General features: G+C 45.1%; 1 protein-coding gene across 2 annotated transcripts in view; it reads left to right on the top strand.

Annotated features, from left to right (window-relative positions):
• The window catches only part of zhx3a (zinc fingers and homeoboxes 3a), a 30481-nt gene extending 6010 nt beyond the window's left edge, over positions 1-24471 (top strand). Inside the window, exons 2-3 of one of the 2 annotated variants that reach the window (XM_054783675.1) lie at positions 12092-14869; positions 21691-24471. In XM_054783675.1, the coding sequence (XP_054639650.1) occupies positions 12252-14869; positions 21691-21724 (2652 nt within the window). In that variant the 5' untranslated portion in view covers positions 12092-12251 and the 3' untranslated portion in view covers positions 21725-24471. Of the gene's footprint in view, positions 1-12091; positions 14874-21690 lie in introns of those variants that run through there. The other variant, XM_054783676.1, reaches the window with a different exon arrangement.
• The last annotated feature ends 99 nt before the right edge of the window (positions 24472-24570 follow it).

Raw genomic sequence — 24570 nt, forward strand, 5'->3', positions numbered from 1 at the left:
CTTCCAATACAATGTCTGTACTTACCAGTGGTGGGATCAGCACGGCTGCGTGTGAGCCGCACATGTCCGCCGTAACCGGCGATCCAGTCAGTCTCGTGTTTTCAGGCCAAAGCAAAGTTTGTTATTATTTTACTGGGAGCCTGTGCGTAGCCGCCAAAACGCTTGTGTACAGTGGCAGGCGGAAGCATGAAATGCTCTTCCACCACATGGCAGGAGTTGCCACCTGTTGCCGTGGCTATTTTCCTTTGGTGGTTTTCCGATGTCCTCACGAGGGTTGCAGGGGTTTGCCCGGGATGTTTCTAACGTAAAATATGCGCCTTGGCTCCATAAAAGTTGAGGAACACTGCTTTGATGACCTGAAGTCTTCAAACTGCTGATTATTGTGCATCTTTGGAGGCGTGTTTTGCATATTGGAACTCTTTCTGTTCCAGTATGGCCGCCATAGAGCGTTTGTATCCAGCGACAAAGTGGCAAGACTGGTGGCACATGGCACCTCCGTGTACCTTCTCTGGTGTTCTGGCAGCACCTTGCCGGTATCGTGCTTGCGCTTGTGCCTCCCACAGCTCCAAATGAGTCCCCTGCCTGAGAATACCAAGGGAGGTCATATGGTCATGGTTTGCAGATTTAGCTGACTTGGAGCGTTCAACATTCCTCAACTTCTCAGAAGAGAATCAACTATCTTAATGCCAAACCGATCACATTTCCTGCTGGTTTTCATACAAACAAGCATTCACGACGCCAGCGGATTCTCACAGAAATGCACGGGGCCGCGATATAGAGTCCTGTTTGTTTCCCGGGAAGGACGGGGTCTTACAGTACGCAGGTGCAATCTAGTCGGGCCTTTCAGCTCAGCCTTTTTCTTTTTTTAGTGTGGCTTTTGTGTCGTTCTTTGCCATATCGAAGCTCGGCCCGCTCCAAAGCCTCACTAAAACAGCATGTTTGCACAGTTCCAAGCAAAAGAAACACTTGTGCTCGGGGGGTGGGGGGGGGAGAAAAACCGTGGGACTTGTGGGGAAAGAACCCCTGCCACTTTCTCTGTCCCATGCAGGAGGTGGCAGTTGCCAAGCGTAGAGGAGGCTGTGATGTCAGCCATTTTAGGATGGACAGTACAATGTGTGGTACGCCGCCATCTTTCTCACTTTTCTTCTTAAGTCGCCAAATGAATGCCTGTAGTCTTGGCTACAGAACTGAAGAAGTTATTCATGAAAAGTGATGCAAAAGGATGCGTGACTCAGATATTTTTTTTTTCGGCGCGCCATGGTTTATTTGTCCGTCATTCATGTGGGCCGCAGATAGAAGGCTTTGTAGAACAATGTGCGCTTTCCACAGCGACTCATGACAGCACCAGGAGGACGTGCAAGGAGACGTTACAAGTACGTCCCATCGACAAACATGCACATGAGGTCTTCTGCGACACGTTCGCTTGTGCTGTTTCTTTAATCAAACCCTTGGAAGAGTGGAGTTTATGTCGCCGAGGAAGAAAACGCCTCAGACCTCACCCGAAGTGGCCTGAAAGAGACTCGGACCGTGAATGGACTTTTCACTGATGTGGCTGGCGGGCCCGTGTGGATTAAAGTTTGTCCTGCGCCGGATGCAGTCCGAGGAATTCAGTGTGTATGAGTCTTGAGGTTGGTGGGTGTGGGCGAGTGTCTCGGCTGTGTGTGTGTGTGTGGCAAAGTGGGCAAGGGGAGGAGAAGGGTTGCCATGGTAATGTTAACACATGAGTGGCACGACCGACCGGTCTCCCAGTGGACGGGGCTACAGTCGTGGAGGTAAAGGAGGAGTGGGGGGGTTGTGTGTGTGAATGGGAGAGAGAAAGGAGGAAGACGAAGGCGAGATGGCTGACAGCACCTGCGCCGCAGACGTTCAGACACACGAGCACGTCCCCGTAGTGTTTAAAAAAGAAAAGAGAGAGCGCAGACGAGACGAAGACGATCTGAGGTCACGTTTTGTCTCGAGCTGGACAGCCGGCGTGGACGGCGCTCTATTAACGCTGTGCTAATCACCCTGACATCTCCCACTTGTGTTTCAGCACACGTATCGCTCCAGCCGCACACGCCTTCACGCCGCCAGGCGTACGGTGACACGCACCAGGCGAAACCCATCCACTCTTCTACTGTAAAAGAAAACCACACGTCGGTCCCAGCGTGTCTGGCGATGGGCACGGGGGACGAACGGCAAATGCAACAGTCGCACTTTATTTCCGAGCTGGCGGCGTCGGACCACGTTTGCCTCATAAATGAGCCGCCATTGTTTCCAATTGGTGCAAGACAATAATTGTCAGTGTCTGGCTTATATTTAGGTGTCCGGCTGATCCCCTCACATGACATTCAGCTCGCTATTGGACACCCGGGCACGAAATTCCCCCTCTAGACAGATTTTCTGATCCTCCAAATGGATCTGTCATGGCTCTTCCCTCTTGACTCCATTTATAGACAGATTTAACAGCAGCAAAAGAAACCCACGCTGGATCACTGTCTGTGCAAATTAACCACCAAATGTTTGGAGAGTGAAGGATTGTTGTCTTTCTGGCTTTTAGCTCTTCTGCAACAGCGGCATCAAGAGACTCCTTGCCAGTTATTTGGCTCAAAGAGAAAGATTTGAGAACGTCGAAGGCGCTAAATGTTGCCGAGGTGAGGAGGGAGTGTGTGACGGTGTGTCGACGCCCGACTAGGAGGTGTCAGCGGGGAGGAATATTGAAAGAGCGCAGCCTGTCATCATCATCAGTCATCCTCACGCTTTACTCCCAGACGTCTGAGCCTCGTCTTCCTTTGTCCCGCTTCTTCCTCCTGCCTCCACGCTTCCCTTCATGTGACAGGCGGCGTGGTGCAAAACACAAATCTGTGTTTGTTCATGTCAACTGTAGCTGACCCAACAATCTGGGAGTGTCTGAATCAGCGGGCTGTTTTGAATTAAATTTTAATGTCTAGCAACCACTTTGCAGCCTCGCCTCTCTTTCCGGCGGTGGCGCGCTGCGGACCGGCCGCGTTTTTCACGTTGTAATATTCTAATTGCTGCAGCAGTTTATGAAGTGATGAAAGGACGCCCGTGCTGCTGCACTCGGCCGTATAAAAGTGGAGATTATAATGCTACGTTAATGACATGTGAATATGGAAATGACAGCGTAAAAGCACACAGGAGGGGCCCTGCTTTAAACCGTAATGCTGCTGTTAAATCAAGGCTGAAGGTATAAAACACACTACGATTCAGTCTAATCCCATTTGGATGTTTTTGAGCGGCGCGGGCTGAGTTGAGCTGAACAACGAGGCTGTGTGCTTCCTCCGAGGTGCATGTGACACCCTGTGGGGACAGCGTTGTCCACCTTGTCACCAAAACACAAATCCTGGCTTTTCATGGGCAACGTTCAATGGCGCCCTGTCTTGGGAAGCCCTTGTTTTGTGTCCAACGGCACATCGTGCTCTCCAGATAAAGCGGCCATTATTTTGATAGGTGACTTGACTCTTTCATGTGGCGTTGCCAACCGTTAGCTCGTCTCGGGTTGTCCCGTGGTTGGAGCGAGCTGCTTTTTTACCTCTGAATGTCTCCAGCTGTGCATTTCTATGCCGGGTGTTGCCTACTCTTTCCCGCTCGGTTGGTGTTTTGTACGTCACGGCCTCGAGGGAGAAAAGATACATGGACCCATTTAGGCAAAACACACACCTTTGCGCACAGAGGAGATGGTCATGTGATGCGCATGAATGACAGGCCTGGGGTGTTTTTAAAGTGGTGAGGAAGCCATATGAGCGCTGCACATGCCAACACGCAGCATGTACGCCATCAAGGTCTTGAGTATTATGCAGAGTGGAAAACACAAGAGGTGCCCCCCACCCCCCCAGTGATTGAAAACAATTGTATATTATTTTTTAATCAAATGAATTTCTATGTTGATTTGAATGGACGTATTGTATTATTCCTCGCAGGCTTTCATGACTTTTACGCAGCACCAAGGAAGGATGTATTCATGTGTTTACACGAGACCTTTTTTTGGTTCAAAACTGGCATTTTGGCAGCTTTTTTTTTTCCTTTCACGACAACAGTGTTTGCAAGCTTTAGGGCGGCACAAACGATTGCATTGTGGATGCACGCTAACCTGATCTCATTTCTAAATAATGAGCATTTAAAAAAAGGATCATTATAGTAACGCACAATGTATTACGTAATGTACTACGTGCGTGTGTGTACAGCATCCTCTTATTATTTTATCATTCTAAACAAACACTGACATTTTACTCACACTGCATTGTCTTTGGCGTGGCGGCCGACACTTCCTCCTCGCTCCCCCCTCACCCCAGCAGGCCCTGACCTGCGAGACGCGCTGACTATCATTCATCAGCGATGGCGCTCATTAATTGACTTGTCTTTTATTATGGCGTGAATGGAATGTGTAGTGAGCGCATTATTTTGTCTTTCAATTCGTTTCTATTTAAACAAGAAAGAAGTCCCCCGTCAACTGTCCTTGTGGGACATCCCACGGTGGTGTGTGTGTGTGTGTGTGTGTGTGTGTGTGTGTGTGTGTGAGAAAACAATCAATCAATCAAAAAATTGTAATCTCAACCGTGAGCAAGAAAACGGTGAGTCACACTTTTTACAGCGCATTCCCAACCCTGATATCGCGTGTGGGTGAGCCTGGCCTGACGCACGTTGGTGAGTTCCAGCGTCTGGAGGTCTTTTTGGAGCCCCGCATGAATGAGAGTAGTTTGTGCACACAAAACTTAAGAAATAAATAAACAAACATTTTGCTCCATCGCTCTTGTGTCTACAGGCCCTGAGGTTTTTAGGAAAAGTTTCACAAACAGTCCAAAAAAAGTACTTGAAACCATCTCAGGGCACATTGACCAGGGGTCGGCAACCTTTAGCATGAAAAGAGCCGTTTTGCCTCCTCTTCCAGTAACAAAACAAAAACAAAAAGTCTGGATCTGCAAAACATGAAACTTTTTTCAAACGTTACCTGCGACACCGAGCAGCAGTCATTGAAACACTGACCTCTGGAAGCCTCCTTCAGGGGTTCCCGTTTTTCTTTAAAATGAAAAGTTGAACACCAAAAAGCTCATCAGAGTTCACATTTGTGCATGTGAGTGTTGTTCGCCTGCCATCAGTAACCGTTCCACTGGTCCCATCCTCGACTGTCTTTGCAGAGAGAGGCGTTCTTTCTTTTTCTCAATCATTTCCTGTCGATGTTTTAATTGGGACAATAGATGCTGTGATGTTTTGAAGAACCATTCACATTTCCCCTGCTTTGGTGTTAAACAGAATCAGCAAAGGGAGCCGCAACAAAGGGGCTGAAGAACCGCATGAGCCTCCGGAGCCACGGGTTGCTGACCCCTGACATAGTCCTTTTAAAAATGCCTGAAAATGCTGTATTTGCACGTCAGGCCAAAAACACTACACTAGGGATGTCCCGATCCACATTTTTTGACTTCCGATCCAATCCCATTTTTTTTATGGTCTTGCTGATCCGATCCTTGTTTTGTTTTTTTGTTTTTTTAATAATAAGCTTTTGTTCCAACATGAATGTGTGGAATTGAATGTTGATACCTGAAATGTCCAGATGGCCAGTGGGGTGGCCACGCCCACCCATGGCCACCACGTAGCTGCGCCACAGCAGTGCGGGGCACAGTGAGGGGGAACTAGGGGGAGCCCAATATGTGAAAGTAAGTTCACCAGGGGACACCTTGGACATGTGTGCATGGTGGTGTTGCCTTTTCTTCTTCTTGTGGGTGGCGGGAGTCGAGCGGCAACCGGCTTTGAGGAGCATTCCCTCACCTACCGTGTTGGCGCGTGGCCCACAGTTGGCATCGTGCTGCGGATAATATCAGTGCACGATATCACAGAGCAACAAGCTCAGTATGTAAGTTTTGCCTTCGGATTTGAAGTATGCAATTCGCCATGACTGTGAAGTATTCCGTGTTGCTCTTCGCGTGTTGCGGCTCTGCCTTAAAGGAAAAGTGCGCTTTTTATTGAATTTTGCCCATCATTCACAATCCTCATGTGAAACATGAACACATATTTATTTCCATTTTCTGTGCGTTCTAACGAGAGAAAGTGAATTAGCATGAGCCAGCTAGCAATGCATGTCATGGGAGGCACCTATTTTGAGGCTAAAGCCCAAACAAAAAACACCAACGGTGTTCCATTTCCATAAGTGAGCTGTGTTGTTGTAGCAGCTAACAGGAAAAACTACATTTATCTGGTGGACTAACACGACGCCTCGCTAGCCGCTAGTCTCAGGCCACTGCGATGGGACAGACACAAGAGTGGATACTACTGGCTCTCCATTTCGCTACGAAGACGCAACAAGATGCTCGTCAGCGTTTTTACCTGATGAGGCGGTATCGTGCACGAGTATTGTGCCGGAGGACACCGCCCTCCCGATGACAGCGGACATTGGAAGTGTCGTCGCTGCTGACGGAAGTAGCTTTAGCTCCGATGGACTATGTCGAATTATTGCGCCAAGCAAAGAAGTTTTACATCATGAAAATGTACTGTAAGTATTTCATGGTATCATCAATGTACCTGTATGTGCATGATCACAGCAGGGATATGAAACCAGAAAAACGTAGAGGTTTTTTTTAGAGGGCTTCATAGTCGAAACGGGTGCCTCCCATGACGTGCATTGTTAGCTGGCTCATGCTAACTCATATTCAGAAGTATTGATGAAAGACGCCTTTCTCCCCCTCGCATAACCAGCGCTTTATGTCACGTTCCTCATGACGGGTTGGATAGTAGTTCTGGTTTTCATGTAGTTCCCTCTGATTTTGTGTTTCCTGCTTGGCAGCTGGTCTGTGGTGGCTGGAGAGCGCGTGCAGCAGTACCCGTTTCTCAGCGCTACTATTTGCAGTATTTGTCTTATTTTGCACAAGCGCTGTTTATTTGTGAAACACATCCGGTGGAAGAAACATAATGTCTGATTAGTTTGAGGGAGGCGCTGCTCTCGGTGTTGCTAATGAAGTGCTGGACGGTATCGGATATCGGTAAGAACGCCAGCGGCGCTCATATTTGCGTGTTGCATATTGTTTCGCTGAGTTGCGCCTCAATCGCGTAGTTTCTTTAGTTTTGGCAAAATTTGTGGCGTTTTGCGGGTGAAAAAAGGTGCACGTCAAGGGCATTTTTGTGGTGCAAATGTATTACTCTTTTCAATGCATGTTGTTTGGAGAAGCCAAACTCTTTCCCTAAATGACCCAACAACTAAGCAGAACTACAGTAAGTCACTTGGGGGGGAGTCATACTACTTCATGTCCAAAAAATACAAAGCATCCCTTTAAGTCCTCCATTTTCACAATAATGACAATAACTTCAAAGAGCTGTCAAGTCCCGTTATTGGCTTTTTTTCAGATATCCGATATGCCGATATTGTCCAACTGTCAATTTCTGATCCCGATATCTACCGATACAGATACCGATCTGTGTAACATCACATATCTCCTGTCGTGGAAGGACTGGACTGGACAGGACTGCACTTTATTACCTTATTATGTACTTTGGATGTATTATTGCACTTTAAATTAGACGTGATCTGTTAGGATTTATTTATTTATTCTATTTTCTTATCTGTCATGTCTTGCCTCAGTCGTTTTGTTTTGTGATGAAGTGATCGGGGGGGGGCATGGCTCAGGTGGTAGAGTGGTGGTCTCCCAACCTGAAGGTTGCGGGTTCTTCCTGTAATTGTGTTGAAGTGTCCTCGGGCAAGATAGCGAACCCCCAGTTGCTCCTGGGGCTGCGTCATCAGTCACTAAATGGGCTAACAGCGCTTCGAATGTCTTGGAGGTGGGAAAGCGCGACATAAGTGAAAGACCATTCACCATTAAGTTCATTATGACAGAGCTGCTGCCAGAGATGTCCGCCATCTCCTGGTGTAACGTATTAACCACATGAGGCATATTAGCAGCGTATTCAGCAACGTTGCCACTTAAAGGGCTACATTGGCTTTCATTTCACCGATATTACACATGTGGCCGATATTATCGGACATCCCTACATGCTTGAGTTTTCACCAGTCATTTATTTACATCCATCCGTCTCCAGTGAGCCCAACATGCATGTTTGGACTGCGAGAAGAAGCTGGAGAACACAGCTGGAATTTGAACCTAGAACCCTCTCGCTGTGTGGCATCAGTGTCTCCATCTGCATCTACAAAGAGAGTCTTCACAGCTAACGTTGATTTGTTGCTCCAAAAGCATAACGGCATCTTTCATGCAGATGTTTCACATGTGCATGACGCCGTCCGTCTGTTGCGCGAACACACTTGTAAATCCTTTGTTCAGGGAACAAACCTGGTGTCCTTAGCAGGGGTTAATTGAGTGTTCCATCAGAGGATATCATGACCTGTCTGGCAGCAAAACATACAGCACATGCCTGAGTCTGGATGCAGTGAGGCGGGATTACCGCATAAGATGCTGGTGACCTACTTTTTTTTTTACTGTTTGTTTTGTTTTGTTTCTTTCTTTTTTTAAAATGTATTTTATGTCCGAAGGCAGCAGTTGTAAAATGAAAAACAATAAATAAGAAGTAGCTTGTCACCGTGCAGGTCAGCGAGTGCCGCCGGGCGGTCATTTGAGGGTTTTAATTCAGGAACAGGTTCATCTTTTATTTAGCAGCCGGCCCGCCGTGGTGGCTGCTTTAAAATGAACGACGGTGGAAGTGCTCCTCAGTGTGTCCCAGTGCCACGTGATCGCGGGAAGACCAGTGAAAAATATGTAACTATATAACCAGACCCGCGTGAACGCCTGATGTCAGCACTTTATTGTACCAATGTTGGAGTTCTGCTCTCAGCGGCGTGATGAGCTTAGTTAGACGGGATTCACTCTCCCAAGCACGCCACACGTCAACTGTTCTGCAGCCCAGGAAAAGAAAAGAAGAGAAATATGATCGGCGGTTCCGTGTGTGTCACAAGTTCATGCAGAGGGCAGAGGGTGAAGAATTTACTTCACTTTTTTTCCCCCCCATTTTTTTCTCTTGTCTTTGACTTTCCATCCGTCCGCAAAGATTCAAGCCAGCTGTCTTGCTGATGCCACGCAAAGCCACAATTCAGTTCTTTTTTTGCCCCGCAAATTTGAATATGTATGACTTGGTGAGGGGCATATTTTTCACCTCATAATAATACGCGGGAGAAAGGAGAGAAATTCATGACTGGAGTGTTAGAAGACACAGCGGGTGAGGTTTGCACATGGATTTGTGCATTCAGCGTGATGTGTGCTTTGCTTGTATGCATGCTTTTTCAGCAAATGTGCGACATGATCGTTTGAGCCGGCAGAATGAATTTCAAATGTATTTATAACGCTGGCTGGAATACAACACAAAAACACCCGTCATAATATTAGGTACCCCTCAAAACCTGCACAGGAGCTTCATAGGTACCAAAGCACGCTACGAGTTGTCAAAAATAGCTATTATGTGGGTAAAAATTCAGTGATAAAATAAATATAAGGATAAGTCATACTTGCACACATTTATACAATCAAAACATCAAGTATTCACTTTAAACGATCCGCTTGTCTTAATTCCATTTTATGGATGCACTCATTTGTGAAGCACAGTTGCACCCAAAATGATTCAACCCTCGTGAATTTGTTTGCACGCCTTATAAACTTGCAATAGCCAACAAAAAACATTTCATGATCACAATTTATTTCTTATTTTCATTAAAGTTACAAGGAGGGTTTGGTACTTTTGAGCGCAGACAAAAACGGACACGTTACGCTTTGCAGATGTGCGTTACTACAAACGACATCCACACTTAGAATAAACGTATTGTTCATATATTAGTTTATCTTTCTTTCTTCTTATTAGTGCCTCATTAAGTGTCTCTTGAAAACTAGAGCCCAGATAATGTTGGAAAAGGAATTGTACTAAATAAAACAATGTAGAATCATCATGATAGAGTTGTGAAGACCCCCTGTACGGTACCCTGCATGTACTTCAGTAGGCTTCACGCAAAAGTGCACTTTTTGTGGAATGTTGCCCGTCGTCATGAACACACGTCTTTCTCTTTTCTGTGCGTTCTAAAGATATAAAAACGGATAAAAAATGACTGCACGTAACGGGACACACCTGTGCCGCTATTAAAAGACCTCCAAAAACCTCCAACAAGGTCTTCTGCTTTTCTATCCATGCTGTGAGCATTTAGTAACAGGCTCATTCATGATAACATGGAACACTTGTAGTATTTTCTCATATTTCTGTCCTTTTAACTCATTCCATCCCAGCTGTTTTTCAAAAGGCAACCCCTTCAGTCGCGGCCGTTTTGATTCTGTGTTGTGTGGCAACATAAACATGGAACCTACCAAAAGAAACATTACACTCCCGTCTTTCAGCAGAAAAAGAAAGTTACTTTCTACCTTTTTGTGTTCTTTAGTCATCAGCAGTAGAACATACTGGAGGTACGTTTCAGGAAAATATCAGTTCCTGACTAAAAAAGGGAGAAAAGCAGCTTTTTGTGAAAAGATACATTCCACACATAACTTTCACTTTGACACCAATATTTTTTGCTTTTGTGACGGCTCAGATATCTAAACAACTATACCAACATAAACAACACAAAAAACATCAAAATAACTGTTTATTAAAAATAAAACACCAACTATTTACAATGTTCCCATTTGGAACTACACTGTGTGTGCATGGGTGTGCCGTGTGTGTGCATGCGTTAAATTTTCCCAACAATGCGGTGTGGCGAGGTGTCACTACGCCAGTCATGTAGTTCTTGGGCGTAACAATGTTGGTAATAATAATCTCACTGTGGCTTGGTTAATATGTAAACGGAGCGTTGTTGGCGCTTTTTGGAGTTTTTTTCACCAGGTTTTATAGGCGGAATGGGTGCATTCCTAGCTGCCTCTTTTTAGCTGTTTTTATATCTTTAGAACGCACAGAAAAGGGAAACATGTATGTGCTCATGTCTCACATAAAAATTGTGGATGTTGGCCAGCATTTTTTTTTTAATAAAAAAAAAAAGAGCAGTTTTCCTTTAACACACCCTCTGGAAAAAAAGGAAATACAGCAAGGAGAAATACACAAGCCGGTGTGCATATTTTTGTATAATTTTACTTGCAAACAGCTGGAAAGGGCTGGATAGATGCGGCACTATCAATCAAGGTGGGGGTAGAACACACACCACTCAATAGGCTGAAAATCCCAGAGGAAGCGTGCGGCTAATATTTATTCGCTGCTAATACACTCCTTTCCTTGAGGGAGCCAGGTGGCGTCTGGCAACAAATATCGCGCTCTCATTCAAACCCTGAAAATCACATTAGAGGGTATGCACCCTGGCTATAGTCAGCGTGCCAGCCTACACCATAATTACGGGGTTTTTTTGGTTTTTAACGGCGTTGGTTCCGTGAAGCCCTACTAAAAATAACCGTGGACACATGCCATTAATAATTAGCCGAGCCAAAGCTAAGGCAGCAGTCAAGGAAGACAACAAATATGGCAGAGATGAGACGCTGTCATTGTTGGCGCTGTTGGTTTTCATGCTCTCTTTTTGAATTGATAAAAAGTGACAGCAAGACAGAAGTCTGAAAATCCAAATAAATAAACACAACCCTGACAGGTGATGTTGATTGTGTGTGTGTGTGTGTGTGTGTGTGTGTGTGTGTGTGTGTGTGTGTGTTGCCCTCAGCCCTGATCTTGTTGAAATGCCGTTGTGTTTGTATAGTCACTTGCATTTCAAAAACACCCCTTTTTTAAAGAATAGTCAGACAAATCATCAATGTACACTTTGATGCTATCAATAGCTTCTCAAACAAGGGTGTCAAATATCTGCCTTCCATCGATACGTAGTGCTGCAATTTGATATAAGCTTCTTTCACTGGAAGCCAAAGGAAACAACGGCCCTGGAGGTGTTTTACTTCAATGCAACACCGCCTACACTGTCACACTGTATTTCCACCTACACTTATTACTCTGCGTGGGGATATTAGCTTCCTCCGTTCACGGCTTACTGTTGTTATCTGTCACGTAGAAACACTTTGTGTGCGCGCAGCTCAGGTGGGTTACGCAGCTGCATCTTGCCACTCCTGCGCCGTCCTGTTCAGCGACGACTGCTGTTTCAGTTTGACCGATGGATTTGATTTGCCGCTTTGTCTGTTGTGTCGCACAGGTTCCCTGGGAGCTTTTCGAGTCGGACAAGGGTCCCGCAGCAGCAGAAGGCATGAAGCAACACTGTGGCTGATCCATGACACTAAACTCCACTCGCCCTCTGCTCTCATCAAACCGGACAATCAATCACTGTCTCACTCCCATCTCCACGAAGCTGCACCATGGCCAGCAAGAGGAAATCCACCGTGCCCTGCATGATACCATCCAAATCCAAACATGTGCGCGAGGAAATCATACTGGGCTCGCTGCCAGAACTCCTACCGACAATCCCAGAAGACGGCATACTCAGCATCTCTGGAGTAGAGTCTGGCCACGTCTCTCACAGCTCATCCAAATCTGAATGTGGCAGCGAGGTGCAGAAAGGAGGCACGTACAGCTGCCCACCGTGCTCTTTCCAGTCCAGAGATTTAAACTACTTTTTGGATCACATGCACAACTGCCACTTAGACTTCAGGGCCCAGCCCACCTTCTACTGCCTGAACTGCGGGGTCTCGGTTGTCCGCTTTGAGGCGCTGGCCCTGCATAATGCCAACACCCATCCTAGGATCATGGAGGGCTTGATGACCGCCTCCCTGAGCGTCAACAAGAGGGATGGCGTTACAACAGTGGAGCAAAGCCTCTTCACGGACAACGAGGACGACTACAGAGAACCCGGACTCTCCCTCAGCAAAACCCCCATCGCAAAGATGATGAAAGCCAAGGGAGAGCACAAAAAGATTGTAGTATCTCACACCGTGGAAGTGTTGAAGAAAGCCAGCGGGAAGGACGTGGACCCCAACATGCTGACAAATGTGCCTGAACTCCAAAACGGGGCTCTCAGTATTTCTGGTGCCCAAGCTATGCCGAGGTCAACTGTTAGTCACATGCTTGCGACGACAGTGTCCAACCCAGTCTTTCACCAGCACACTCCCTCCCTGTATTCCCCCCCCCCCTCCGATTCCCACAAAGACCTTCCAAAGGTGATGATCCCTCTTAGCAGCATCCCCACCTACGATGCCGCCATGGACACCAGCAGCTTTCTGAAGACATCCTTTGGCAAGTTTCCCTACCCGACCAAAGCTGAGCTCTGCTACCTGACGGTGGTGTCGGAGTTCCCCGAAGAGCAAATCAAACTGTGGTTTACCGCCCAAAGACTCAAGCAGGGCATTAGCTGGTCTCCGGAAGAAATCGAGGAGGCCAGGAGGAAGATGTTCAACACCGTGTTCCAGGGTGGAGCGCCCCAGAAGCAACCCGCCCCGCAGCGTCATGTCAATCACATTGTTACTCACCACACCGTCACAGCTCCTCCGGGTTCTAAAGGACCAAACTTTAACACGGCCAAAGTTCCCTACGGCGGTATGAAAACCAGACCTGTTGGAGTCGTAGCCAAGCAGGCCAAAATGTCAACTCATCCTCACGTCACAAGGGTGTCGTACTCCACTCCCATTCTCCCCCAGAAGGTTCCGTCTGTATTCAGAACAACACAGGTACTGACCAAGAGTATTCAACCCGCTGCAGATCCCGACAAGAGCGACGGCCTGGGAATGGATGCGGTGGTGGCCGGAAGCAATCGCAGCAGCAGTAGCAGCAGCACCTGCAGCAGTAGCAGCAGCATCACCAGCTATTCCGGCAGCAGTAACGGTGGGGAGAGCGTCTTCAGGAAAACGGTGAATAGCGCCATCCCGGCCGACGGCGTCAACAGCTTTGCCGCTTGCTGCACCAGCATTAGCAATAACGATTTGCACTGCGTTGCTACCGCCAATGACAAACGCAACAATTCACCGACAGGACTGGAAGAGAGTCATGTCGTCCTAAACAACACCAGCAATGTAAATGTCTCCTATAACAATCATGACAGCGGCATCGGCGCTCCTCAAGAGCAGGCAGACGCCTTGAGGAAGGATGAGCAACTCCATGCGAACGACAGCAGTATTACCGTAGAAAAGCCCGCCTCCAAAGACAGTGTTCCCCGCCTGAACCACGCCAGCACTTCCCCGACTCAAAGCACCAGCACCACCGTCATCACAAAAAGCACTTTGTCTGTGATGGATCAGGGCAAACGCAACAAGGAGTTTAGCATAAAAGGCATGTCAATCTTGCAGCAGCTCATCAAGGACGACGACCTTTTTCCCGCAGACAGGAGCTGCTCCGAGCTGAAAACCGAACCCGTCAAGATCAACTTCAAGAGGCTGAAAATGAATGAAAGCGAAAGCACGTCGGAGATTGCGCATCAAGAACACAAGTCAGAGATAGCCGAAGGGTCCTTCTCACCACCCTGGGCCAACAAGAACCCCCGGCAGCTGCGCATCCTTCGCCAGGCTTTCTCCGGCACGCGCTGGCCCAACAGCCAGCAGTACGAGGAGCTGAGCAACCAGACGGGCCTTCCCAAGTCCGAGGTGGTGCGCTGGTTCAGCGACAGCCGGCACAGCCACAAGAATGGACAGCTCAAGTGGCTGGAGACCTATCTGCGACCTCCTGTGGAGGCAGAGGAGGCTAGAGGTCAAGGAGACGCTGAAGCCAAATCGCCGGCTGCCAAAAAGAAGCTTCTCGAACAAGATGTGAACAAAGCCCTTGAAGGAGAAGCGGGACTAAACACTGGCCAGCGGGTTCTATGGCAGGGTTCAAACTCGCCGCTGCGGGGTCTGATGGGGTCTGAGGGGAGCAGCGAGCTAATCAAAGCTGAGACCTCCGCACAGCCGGGAGTCTTGAAGGACCCCTGGCCAGACAGAGTAGAGGACCACCAGAAGCTGCCTGCCACTCAGCCGCTCATTCAACAACCCAATGATGCCAACAAGACCAGGTGACTAGAACGTTTTTCTATGCCTTTTGCCCTGGGGTGGGTTCTTGCATGCAGACAGGCATGTTCTCTCCGTGCTTGTGTGGGTTTACTCTGGCTTACGTTGGTTCCGGGCCGTCAGGGCAGCGTACTGAAGAAATTGGAGTCTTGTGAAAGTTTGGAGCGCTTGTGTATATTTTCAGAACAAACAACCTGCAGCTCAGCTTTCGCTGTTTTTTCCTCTCTCTTTTTCTCCGTATCTTACATTGATTTTTGCTCACTTTTCCATTTTTGCTGTTTTTTTTCATCTCGTCATTTTTTGTCTCCTAGTTCTCCAAAAACTTTTTTTGTTTTGTTTCTCGTGATGTCACGGCGATTAATATTTCGATGTTACGCATTTAAAATGTTGCAATGACATTCTCGGGAAATTACTACTGTTTTTTCTCATAAAATTACTATTTTTTGTCTTACTATGACTTTATTCTAATATTTGGACCTTTTACGACTTTTCTTTCTCGTACGATTACAACTTCTTTGTCTTGCTATTATGATTTTATTCTTCTAATACAGGGGTCACCAACGTGGTGCCCGCGGGCACCAGGTAGCCCCCACGACCACATGAGGTGCCCGCAAGGCTGCTTTTCATTCAGTTGTTCAGTTAATAATGAAAGAACAGTAGAAAGAAATGCATTGTGAAATACAACATGTGAGTTGTGGACACCAGCATTTTGTTCATGTTCTGGTAAAACAAGCATATTTGCTTTGTTTGGCTTTAAAATAAGCTCTGAAAATAAATGTTAGAAAAATGAGTAGCTCTTGGCCATTTTCATTTTGTAAAAGTAGCTCTCACGAGGAAAAACGTTGGTGACCCCTGATCTAATTAATCGATTATGTTTTCATAAAATGACATCTTTTTTTCCGCATTGATTACAAATTTTTGTCTTAATATCATGACTTTATTCTCCCAACGTATCCCATATTTCAACTTTATTCTGATCAAATTATGACGTCTTTTTTTCTCTTAGTATTATGTCTTTATTGTGTCAATATTTCCACTTTGATACTCTGATAAAACTACAACTTTTGTACATGTTTGTTGTCTTATGATAAATTTACTCTCCTAATATTTCGACTATAGTCTCATAAGATTACATTTTTCTCTTAATGTTTTGACTTTATTGCCTTAATATTTTGTTTTTATTCTAATTAAAATACGACTTTTTTCCCCCTGAAAGATTACAATTATTTTGTCTTAATATTTTGACTTTGTCTTAATATTTTGTCTTTATTCTACTGTAATTAAAATACAACTTTTTTCCCCCATAAGATTACAATTATTCTGTCTTAATATTTTTACTTTATTGTCCCAGTATTTAAAATTTATTCTGATAAAATTCCGACTTTTGTTCTCGTAAGATTACAACTTTTTTGTCTTACGATTAATTTACTCTCAATATTTTGGACTTTATTCTCATAAGATTCCAACATTTTTCTCTTAATAATATGACTTTATTATCTTAATATTTTGTTTTTATTCGAATTAAAATACGACTTCCCCCCCCCCCCCGAAAGATTACAATTATTTTGTCTTAATATTTTGACTTTGTCTTAATATTTTGTCTTTATTCCAATAAAAATATGACCTTTTCCTCCCCGTAAGATTACAATTATTTTGTCTTAATATTATGTCTTTATCCTCCCAGTATTTTGACTTTATTCTTGTAAAATTCCAACTTTTGTTCCCATAAGATTACAACTTTTTTGTCTTATTATGATGGATTTACTCTCCTAATATTTTGACTTTATTCTCGTAAAATGACAACTTTTTTTCCTGTTACGATTGCTATTTTTTGTCTTAATATAATGACTTTATTCTCCTAATATTTTGACTTTGTCGTAAAATTCCTGTTGTGATTCCTGCCACGCGCTGCAAGTGGCCCCCAGGCTGCACGTGGACACGCCTGTGTTGCGTTCATGGTCCATACAGTTCGTGTGAATGTGAGCGTGGATGCGTGTTTTGTTTGCGTGCGGTGTCTCAAACTGGCATTTTGTTGTCTCCTTTGGTGTCGTGACAGCCTGCCTTCCTCGCCAGGCCTGACAAGAGCAAAGCAGGAGGTTGTGTTGGTCTCGGTTGCAGACGTCCATGTTTCCCACAAATGTGTGTTGTCCACATAGTCTGTGAATAAGAGAATGCTTGAATTCTACCACATGACCAGCCTTTAAATACTGAAATGCGCTTGTGAAAGGGTTAGTTTGGGTTTTTTAACACCGGGTTACACTTTTGGCATACGCGTCATCTGCTGGTGTCTCAGTGCCGCACCGGCTGGATGACGAGAGGGTTCATTCTGCATGCTTCTATAGTGGAATGAACGGAGAGAGTGGGCCCTCCTGCCCTCTCATTCAGCCTCTTTGTGGAGGCGGGGCTACTAGTGAGTGGACACAGAGGATTTAGCAGTTAGCTTTGTGAGGCAGCATACGCTAACATGGATGACGGCACAAAAGCAATAGTTTGAAAGTCGAATGCCACAGCCGCAGTGTGGGAAAATTTTGGTTTTAAACAGAATGAACACGGACGGCCGACACAGACAGTTTTCTCAACTGGGAAAAAAAAAATACCGAGGTGCTCGGGCAGCGGAGCCCTCGTCCCGACAGTCAACGCTTACTGAGGCGATTGGGCAGCAAATGTAAACAAAACAGTGAAAAATGGCTGGCTATGTTGCAAAAACATACGAACAGGCAACTTCTGTGTCCAGCTAATGTCTCACACAGGTACACCCTACACCATACTTGAGTACCATCTAGTGGTTCAAAGGTGAATTACACCCATCATGACAATTAATGAAAAAAGGGTCAAAAAAGTGAAAAAGATGGCGCCCCTGTGTTTGGCTGTCCGTCTGCCTCTGCTGTTTTTTTCGCTGTTCGTGTTTGCTATAAGGAGTGTCTCACTGCTGCAGGTCTACGATCGCCTGACACTTCTTAATATTCGTGAGTCTTTGGAGAACGTGTCTTTATGTCACTTTGGTGGACATTCAAAGTCGTCTCCGCCTTTCCTGGCGTCCATACCTCCACATCTGCTGCGACTTCCCTGCTGCCTTCCCCGCAACAACCGCCGCAGAAAACGCGGAAGACGCGGAGGAGTGCTTACCAAGCTGAAATCCTACTTGCCGTCTTCCCGTCACGATACCTGTCGCCAACCAGCTGGATCCTCCTCTGACTACAGAGGCTACGATCTGCGGGGTTCCACTGAGCACAGATATCGATGGCTCCGGCCGGTCCTCCATGACACCGAGGCGCTGCTTCCGTGTTGTCGGCCCGTGCGGATCTCCCAGCGGGGCTGTGTGCCGGCGAATCTCCGCTCGCTCAGCCGCCTCCCTCACCTGGCTGACGGACGCTCGGTTCATACCGCGCTGATTAACGTCAGATCTCTTATGAATAAAACATTTATTCTGAATGACTTCTTCATGACTCATGACCTGGATTTCCTCCTGCTGACTGAGACCTGGTTGCTTCTCGGAGCAATTGTAGACACGGCTATATCTGATCACCTCCCCATTATCTTTGACTTTGCTGCCCCCCCACCCGCCAATAAGCCTGTTTCTTCAGCCCTCAGACGCCGCATCTTCAGTCCATTAACAGCTGGAGAGTTTGCTGCTGCCTTCAGGGACTCTCAGCTACATACTGTCACTAGGCTGGTTCCTCCTCTCTGTCCAGACAGCCTACTCTCCACCTTCCATTCTACATGTCCTGAGATTCTGGACTCTGTTGCCCCTTTTCGGCAAAAAAGCACTAAAACCAAGTCTGATCCCTGGTTGAACGACCACACCCGGCTGCTCAGACAACAATGTAGACAGGCTGAACGGCGGTGGAAAAAAGACAGATGGGGTTGGTTGGTTGAGGGACAGATTGGCCACCTATCAGAGAGCCCTGAAGGAGGCAAAGTCCAAATATCTGTCCTCCATTATAACCAACAGCTCTCACCAACCAAGACTCTTATTTAAAACCATTGACTCTGTTATTAATCCACGCCCCACTATTCTGTCTGATGCCACCACCACAACATGTGAAGAGTTTGTCTCATTGTTCTCTGACAAAGTGGCATCTATCAGGAAGAACATCAGCAGCTCAGGGATGTCTTCTGAGGATGTACATGGTCCTCCTGCACAGACTGCCGTCTTTGAGCGGTTTGAGACCATTTCTCTGGTGTCTCTCACCAAGGTGGTTAGTGGCATGGAACCCACTAACTGTCCCCTAGATGTCATCCCAGCCAAGTTTTTAAAAAGAGGTTTTTAATTCTGTTGGGTCAAGTTTGCTTGTTTTTATAAACACCTGTCTTAACTTAGGATCTGTCCCAGCTGCCTTCAAACATGCTGTGGTTAGACCCCTCTTAAAAAAACCTCATCTCGACCCCTCTGTGCTGTCCAATTTTAGGCCTGTCTCACACTTGCCCTTTCTTTCAAAGGTTTTAGAAAAAGTTGTTTTTACTCAGTTACAAACTTTCCTAGAGATGAACTCTGTTCTTGATAAATTCCAGTCTGGTTTTAGATCCCGACATAGCACTGAGTCGGCGCTGTTAAAGGTGCACAATGACATTGCCCTGTCTGTTGATGCTGGGAATCCCGCCGTGTTGGTGCTGCTGGACCTCACAGCGACCTTTGATACAGTTGACCATGCAGTCCTGGTATCCCGCCTGGAGCGCTGTGTCGGCATCCAAGGCATTGCTCTCCAGTGGTTTAGGTCAAACCTGGCTAATAGGAGCTTCTCCGTTATGATAGGTGACCTCTGCTCCTCCCATGCGTCCCTCTCGTGCGGGGTGCCACAGGGATCCATCCTTGGCCCTGTTCTGTTTTGTCTGTATTTATTACCCCTGGGTTCAATTTTGGAAAGACACAATTTGTCTTTTCATCTCTATGCTGACGACCTGCAGATATATCTGCCTATTAGACCCACTGACAATACTGCGATTGTATTACTGATGTAAAGCAGTGGCTGGATCAGAACTTTTTACATTTAAATGACAGCAAAACAGAGTGTATTTTATTTGGTATGTCACCAACATTGCACACTGTTGCAGCGAACTTCGGCTCTCTGGCCCCCTTTTTTAAACCTGATGTCAAAAATCTTGGGGTCATATTCGATAGTGGACTTAAATTCGACAAACAGATTAGCTGTGTCATTAGGACGAGCTTCTTTCAGCTCCGTCTTCTGGCTAAAGTGAAGCCTTTTTTAGGTCAGCAGGATCTTGAGAAAGCGATCCATGCTTTCATCAGCTCAAGACTGGACTACTGCAACGCACTTTACGTTGGCCTGAGCCAGACCTCAATTTCGCGTCTGCAGTTGGTCCAGAACGCTGCTGCCCGGTTTTTAACAAACACGCCCAGACGTGAGCACATCACCCCGGTGCTGTCATCACTCCACTGGCTTCCAGTTCGTTTTAGAATCGATTTTAAAATTATAGTATTTGTTTTTAATGCCATTAACGGCCTTGCTCCGTCGTACCTGTCGGAGCTTTTAACTATCCGCAATCACGGCAGGGCCCTGCGTTCCTCGGGACAGCTTCTGTTGGAAGTCCCACGGGCAAAATACAAACAGTGGGGCGAACGCTGTTTGTCCGTCGCTGCTCCCAGACTGTGGAACAAACTGCCCACTAATATTCACACCACTACTGAAGTCGGCCTTTTTAAATCGAAATTGAAAACTCATTTATTTAGACAGGCGTACAACACCGACTAGGGCGGTCTTGTATTTATTTTCATTTGATGCATATTTAGTTCTTGTTGACTCCCATTTTATGTACTTTTAAAGGCTTTTAGCACTCTGCAGCACTCAAGCACTTTCTCATAGAGTTTTTATTTTGTTTTTACTTTGTGTTCATGTTTTATGTATCGTCTTATTGTAAAGCACTTTGGGAGCCCGTGGGCTATTGTAAAGCGCTATATAAATAAACTTTGATTGATTGATTGAAAAGTGCTGATAATATCGATTATCGACCAGCAAAATTTGTTATCTTGACAGGCCAAGGTGTTGTCCTTTTGGCCCTTACTGGGACTTACTGGGAATCCCATTACAGCAATCCCTCGCCACTTGCACTTCAAAAATACACAAATGATGAACTCGTACTTTTGGCATGGTTGAATGCAGCCTAGTATTCGTTAAAAAGCATGCGTATGTTTGCCTAAATGAAGCATTTTCAAGCATAAAAATGTCTAAATGAACCAAAATACAAGCATGAGGCATTCAGAAGATGATATGCAGTGTTGTACATTGGCCACTAGGTGTCAGCAACCATACATTGATGAGACAATACACGGCACAGGACGTACGGTCCAGAAACTGGAAGTACAAAAGGAACAACAACAAGGAACTCTCCTCATGCTAACGTGTCAGTCTACCTGTGTATTATGTCTTATTTTCTCTTATCATGTCCACCATATTGGCTAATGGGAGTGTAAAGGTGACTCTAGGGGTGTTATTTCATGTCTAGAGGACTCTAATCATGTTAAAAACTGTATTTAGTAGGTCTTAAAGAGGTTTAAAAAGTGCACTTTTTTGGAACGTTGCCCATCATCCACAATCGTCACATGAAGTATCAACATCCCTCTTCTGTGCGTTCAAGCGGGTTATTGCTAGTATCCCGCTTATTATCCTTAAAAAAGACACCCATGCTGCTCTCAGCCTATCAAGGGTCTCTGTTTCCACATCTATTTTTAGCAAAGCGGGAGTGAATTATAGATTGAGCGTGCATGCTAATACGTGTGAATAAATCATGACCGCTGAGATTGAGGGGGGCTTCTGCGTAACCTTCCTCACCTGTGTGTCCGTGTTGTGTGTTTGTGCGTCCGTGTCAGGGACCGCCTGAGGATGGAGCTGCTGGAGGCGTGATGAAGCCGACCCAAACACGCGTACGAGGCTGGTTCGCTCCCTGGCCGAACTGGGAAAAAAGAAAAGAAAAGAAAAGAAAAGAAAAAAAAAGAGTATTTGTAATGACAGCAAATGTGATTGTAGCTGGACCGTAAGACTCTGACTGTAACTGTGAATACCCCCCACCCCCCGCTCTTCCTCTTCCTCCTCCATCTGCCATCACTTCCTCCCATCGTCTGAAGAAAGAACTCGTCACCTTCTTGAGTCCTGTGATGTTTCAGCCTTTCATGCTTCTTGGTGGTCGTGTGGCGAGGGCGCACAACCGGGTCAGTACGAGGGATCAAAGACAAGAACGACAAGACGCACACTGACTGGAAAAGTGACTTGAATGAACGCAAATAGGATAGGATGAGGCCGAGAGATAACGTCTTGGGGTCAGCGTGAGAAATCTATCTATCTATCTATCTATCTCTCTCTCTATATATATATATATATAAATATAAATATATATATATATATATATGATGAAAACTGCACTTTGGAGGGGGTTTGTACTGATACTGACTGAATGGACAAAAGATGTGTCAAAGAAATGTTATTGTTGGCTTTGTGATATTTTTTACTTTTTTAGCAACCAGTACTTCAGCACTGCCTTGAATTTGACCTTTTCTTTGTTTTTGTTTCTCTTGGCTTTTTCAATTCTATTTACTCTTCTATAGTCACTGTAAGTCCAGATGCAATCAAGCAGATCTGTATCAGTGTTGGTGATCACTTTGTGGTTGGGCTACACGCAAACTAGACCGCATTCGATGCACTAATGAAGACAGCGACGCTGAAAATCACACGGCCCCGCTGCAAAGGCATTGACGTCTTTGCGCCGGATCGATACACTACAACGCCCTGCAAACGAAACAGAGACAAGCCTGTCACGCTAACGTTGCCTTACTCAGCTCTGTCCATTTGTTTATGTGACCCGTCTGTCCATCATCTCGCTTTCCAGCTGCTGTGCTGTCCGTAAATGTACACACACACACACACACACACACACACACACACAAAACAAGCCAGTGCATCAAGGATTGCTGTCGGTCTGTATCTGTGAAAACTCTTGTGCTGCTTTGTGTACACTTGGAGATGTTTGGTTTGAGCTGTAACTGTAATATGGTATCAAACGGTATCGTGACTGACTGGCCAAGCAAAATTCTCAATTGGATCCTTTGACGCTGACAGAGTGAGATGTCCGTGGAGCTAGAGAGCCAAATAAGGAGAAATTCTCTGGATTTTCTACAAAAGCTACCAGTCACTACGTGGATATCCTATGAAGCTGCATCCTTGTCAAGCTGCTAATAGCCAAGAACGGTGCTATACCATCCAAAGTGAAATCTCCTACCAGCAGTGTATGCACTTGTGTGGAATGTTACACATTTCTTTTGCTTTGAGATCAATGGAATCTGGACTTACGGTGTAATGATCACTCACGAGGAAAAAAAGAAAACAAACATTTTATGAAATAGCCTGATCATAAAGCACTGTTGTATCATCCTTTCTACACTTTCTCTGAATCTTTACAGAATAAAGCAAATACTCACCAAGCAGAAGCTTTCTGTCGTTTCTTCAAATACCCCGACACGCCAAAAAGTCCTACATTTACCAGAAAAAACTCCTAAATTCATGAGAATAAACGTCCCGCATTTACCACAATAAAGCCCTAAGTTTACGAGAAAAAAGTTGTACATTTACACGAGCAAATTTGCTAACTGACAAGAAAAAAAGTCACGAGAATAAGTCATACATTTAGAAGAAAAGTTGTAAACTTAGAGAAAAAAATCGAACGTATAGGAGGAAAACAAGTCGCAAATTTACATGAATAAAGTCGTAAGGTTACTAGAAAAAAAGTTATAAATATGAGAATAAATTCGTAAATTTACAAGAAAAAAAGTCAAATTTACAAGAATAAGTTGTAAATTTATGAGAAATGTCAAAAATGTACAAGAAAAGTCATAAATTTATGAGAATAAAATCATAAGTTTACAAGAAAAAAAATTGTAAATTTAGGAGAATAAAGTTGTACGTTTACGAGAAAAAAGTCCTAAGTTTACTAGAAAAAAAGTTATAAATTACAAGAATAAATGTGTAAATTTACAAGAAAAGTCAAATTTACAGGAATAAGTTGTACATTTATGAGAAATTTCATAAATGTACAAGAAAAGTTGTACATTTATGAGAATAAAATCTTTACGAGAAAAAAGTTGTAAATTTACTAATAAAATCGGAAATTTACAAGAATGAATTCGTGAGTGTACGAGAATAAAGTCAAGTTACGCGAAAAAGTCAAATTTACAAGAAAAAAAGTCGTACGTGGACGAGAAAAAAATCGTAAATTTAGAAGAATAAAGTCATATATTTATGAGAAAAAAGTTGTAAAATTACAAGAAAAAAAGGTGCAAAGTTGCGGTGGCATGGCTCAGCTGCTCGAGTGGTGGTCTCCCAACCTGAAGGTTGCTGGTTCGATCCTCCATCATCCTGTGATCATGCTGAGTGTCCTCGGGGAAGATACTTAGCTGTCTCAGGCAATGCCTGTTATGAAGGAATATTAAAATAATCTGAGATTTTGAGAATAAAGTAAATTTACGACTTTATTCTTGTATAATTACAAGTTGTTTTCTCGTACATTGACGACTTTATTCTTGTATATGTAAAATAAACTGGAGGCTAACTGGTTAGCTGGCTAGCTTGCTAGCTTGCGGCCGTCTGGAGCCCCTGCAATATAAGAGTTATGCAATGTGATGTAAATAAGAGAATAAAAAGAATAATAGGAGTGTAAAGGCGACTATAGGCGTGTTATTTCATGTCTACGGGGCTCTAAT

Source organism: Dunckerocampus dactyliophorus, chromosome 8, assembly GCF_027744805.1.
Source record: "Dunckerocampus dactyliophorus isolate RoL2022-P2 chromosome 8, RoL_Ddac_1.1, whole genome shotgun sequence".
Lineage (NCBI taxonomy): Eukaryota > Metazoa > Chordata > Actinopteri > Syngnathiformes > Syngnathidae > Dunckerocampus > Dunckerocampus dactyliophorus.